The 2,850-nt window shown below is 65.1% G+C and overlaps 1 protein-coding gene across 1 annotated transcript in view; it reads left to right on the top strand.

Moving 5' to 3' along the window:
• The window catches only part of LCN12 (lipocalin 12), a gene marked incomplete at its 5' end in the record, with an annotated part of 4,776 nt that extends 2,934 nt beyond the window's left edge, over positions 1 to 1,842 (top strand). Inside the window, 4 exons of the mRNA XM_008576517.1 lie at positions 326 to 399; positions 466 to 582; positions 761 to 862; positions 1,719 to 1,842. Of these exons, the coding sequence (XP_008574739.1) occupies positions 326 to 399; positions 466 to 582; positions 761 to 862; positions 1,719 to 1,747 (322 nt within the window). The remainder of the gene's footprint in view (positions 1 to 325; positions 400 to 465; positions 583 to 760; positions 863 to 1,718) is intronic.
• Between the last annotated feature and the right edge of the window lie 1,008 nt (positions 1,843 to 2,850).

The raw sequence follows: 2,850 nt of genomic DNA, 5'->3' as shown, positions 1-2,850 counted from the left end.
GGCCTTCTGTCCCACACACCTATGCGGATCTGGGGTTCTGTTCCAGGCTGAAGAGGATTGTCGGGGTGTGGGCTGGGTAGAGGCTCCCCCAGGGGGACACAGGGTGGCCCGAAGGGGCCAAGGCCTGAGGACCACCCCTCCCAGCCTGGGGAGGGGGCAAAGGCTCTGGACTTCGTCTGCTGGGCCTGGGGCAGGCCCTGCTCACGGCTCTGGCTGCTCCTGCATGGGTCCCCCCAAATGAACGGCTGAATTCTCGTTAGGGGCTACTTTGGGGTGGGCCGGACCAGCTTCCGGAACCTTCCCCGTCTGCCATCTCCTCCTGCAGGGGCCGGCGCTGTAACAGTTGGTCTTACGTGCTGATACCAGCAGCGCAGCCTGGACGGTTCACCGTGGGCAAGGGTGAGATGCACGTGTGGGGAGGGGCGGGGGCTGGCCAGGAAGGACCTGACGCCTGTGCCCCCTCAGGGACTGGGGTGGACAGCGAGGACGTCCAGGTGGTAGACAGCGACTACACCAGCTATGCGCTGCTGCTCTCCCGCAGACGCACGGGCAGCCAGACCGTCCTCAGAGTCAGCCTGCTGGGTGAGCCCCTGCCTTGCCCTGTGGCCTCATGCATGACCCTGCAGGGGGCCGGTGCTCCCCATGCCTGGGGCCAGACCCCGCCTCCCGGCCCCAACTTGGGGTGACTGCGGGGGGCAGCTGCTCACCGGCACACCACCCAGGCCAGGTGTTGAGAGCTGCTCTGTGCTCCTGGCCTCAGGCAGAAACTGGAAGCTCCCTCCCGGGTCGCTGGACAAGTTCGTCTGCCTGGGCAGAGCCCAGGGCCTCTCAGAGGACAACATCGTCTTCCCGGATTTCACTGGTAATGGGCTCACGGGCAGTGGACAATGGGAAGTGGAGATGGGCTGGGGCCTGGTGAAGTGTGGGCGCCTCCTCTCGGCCTCACAGCCCAAGGTCATCCTGTGGTGGGGGGTGGGCACAGCTGAGATGCAGGATCCGTGTGTCCTGGCCAAGTGCCTCCTCACGGAGCTAAGCCTGCGCCAGAACTGGAGGGTCTCATGGCTCCTTGGTCTCTGCCCTCTCCCCAGGCCCCAGGCCACCTCCTCCGCACCCCCGGGTCCCCTGTCCTGGGCCGCCTCCTCCGCACCCCCGGGTCCCCTGTCCTGGGCAGGAGTCCCAGCCTGGCCACTCAGAGAGCCCCAGCCCCCCTGCCGAGGGGCTTCTGGGCTGGGCTCTGTCCCAGACCTCACTGTCCTCATGGAGGGAGCCCTCCTGCCCCAGGAGCATTTCCAGTTGCTTCCTCTGTTCCTTATGTGCATCATGACACTCACACACGTTCGTGTGCACACACGTATGGGCAGGCTCACACACATGCACCCACGTACACATGCACGCTCACGTGTGCACACACCTGCACGTTCACAGCGCCTGGGTCTGCGGTGAGTCTGGGGGCCCATGGGACCGGCAGGGCTGGGCAGGGGCTTCTAGAGCATCCTGGGCTGGTGACAGGGTGGTGCCCTGGGTCCATGTCCCTTAGCCCTTCCCGACCCCCCCAGCCCCTTCCCCTGGAGCCGCTGCTGGTCCCTCCCTCCCCTTTCTGTCCCCTCTCCCGACGCTGCCCACCCGTCCCCGCCTTTGTGTCCCTCCCTTGCCTCCTCCTGGGCTCTGCCCCCATCTCTCTCCTCCGTCCTCCATCCCAACTCTTTCCCACTGATCAGACTGGTCCCTGCGTCCAGGCGCCTGTTGAAGGACGAAGTGGCTCCTGCCTCCGCCAGGCCAGCCTCCTGCCTCTAGCTCCACCCTGCTCTGCTTTCCACATGAATAAACGCTCAGGACCCTGAAGCGTGACCACTGTGACCTTGGGGTGGGAATGGACGCAAGGCAAGGGGGCCCACTGACCCCACAGGGCCATGACAGCTCCTTCTCTGGGCATCCCTGTGACAGTCCCCCAATCCACAGGCAGCAGCTTGCCCCAGTTCTTTCTGGTGTATGCGTGTCAGTGTGTGTGAGTGTGTCCCAGTGTGGGTGAGTGTCTTTGCACATCACTGTGGGATGTTCAAGGTTGTTCCCAGGACTAGGCCCCTCCGTCCCTCCTCCTTGGGCCCCACCTCCACCAGAGCTCCAGGGCTGTCTGGACAGGGGCAGCTGGGCCGGGCCACACCCTCATGCACTCAGCCTGCAGCGTCCAGGGAGTGGCTGGCCAGGCTGGACATGCGAGCTCAGCTGGGGCAGCCAGGGCTCCAGAACATGAGGGAACTGGGGGGCTGGAGACTGGGGGGCTGGGGACAGGCAGCCCCAGGCCTGTCCCCACCAGGTGTAGGGAGACTGTTCAGAAACAAAGTTGCAGAAGGTCCAAGGCCGTGGCTCCTTACCCCCAACCCCAGCCTGAGCACCCCCCCCGACTGTGCACATCTGCAAGGCAGCTTCGCTGTGACGGCCACCCTGCTCGGCGGCAGCAGCAGTCGACTTCTCTGCCCTCCCAGATCTGGCCCATCTCAGCCCCCACCGTGCTCGAGGCAGGGTGGAGCAGGTCACGGCCCAGGGCAGCCATGGAGCTGGCTCCCTGGTCTCCATCCTCACTGGAGAACAAGGAGCAGCCAGAGAGACCCCCCTCGGTGCTTAACCTTCACCCTCCTGGAACAGCCTGCCGCTTAGGAAGGCGGCCCTGGGTGGGGCCTGTCCACAATCCCTCTGAAGGCAGACCTTCCCCGTACCCCTCTGGGTGATGGAGCATGGTCCGCGCACACTTTCCTGGGCAGGTTGTGCAGGAACCAAGCAGATTCTGGGATGGGAGGCTGGGCCAGGGACAGCAGACAGACTGGAAGACCCCCCGATGACCGCAATGAGATT

The sequence above is a fragment of the Galeopterus variegatus genome, unplaced genomic scaffold, assembly GCF_000696425.1.
Source record: "Galeopterus variegatus unplaced genomic scaffold, G_variegatus-3.0.2 Scaffold1360, whole genome shotgun sequence".
NCBI classification, from domain to species: domain Eukaryota; kingdom Metazoa; phylum Chordata; class Mammalia; order Dermoptera; family Cynocephalidae; genus Galeopterus; species Galeopterus variegatus.
This window is presented reverse-complemented; position numbering and strand designations above follow the sequence as displayed.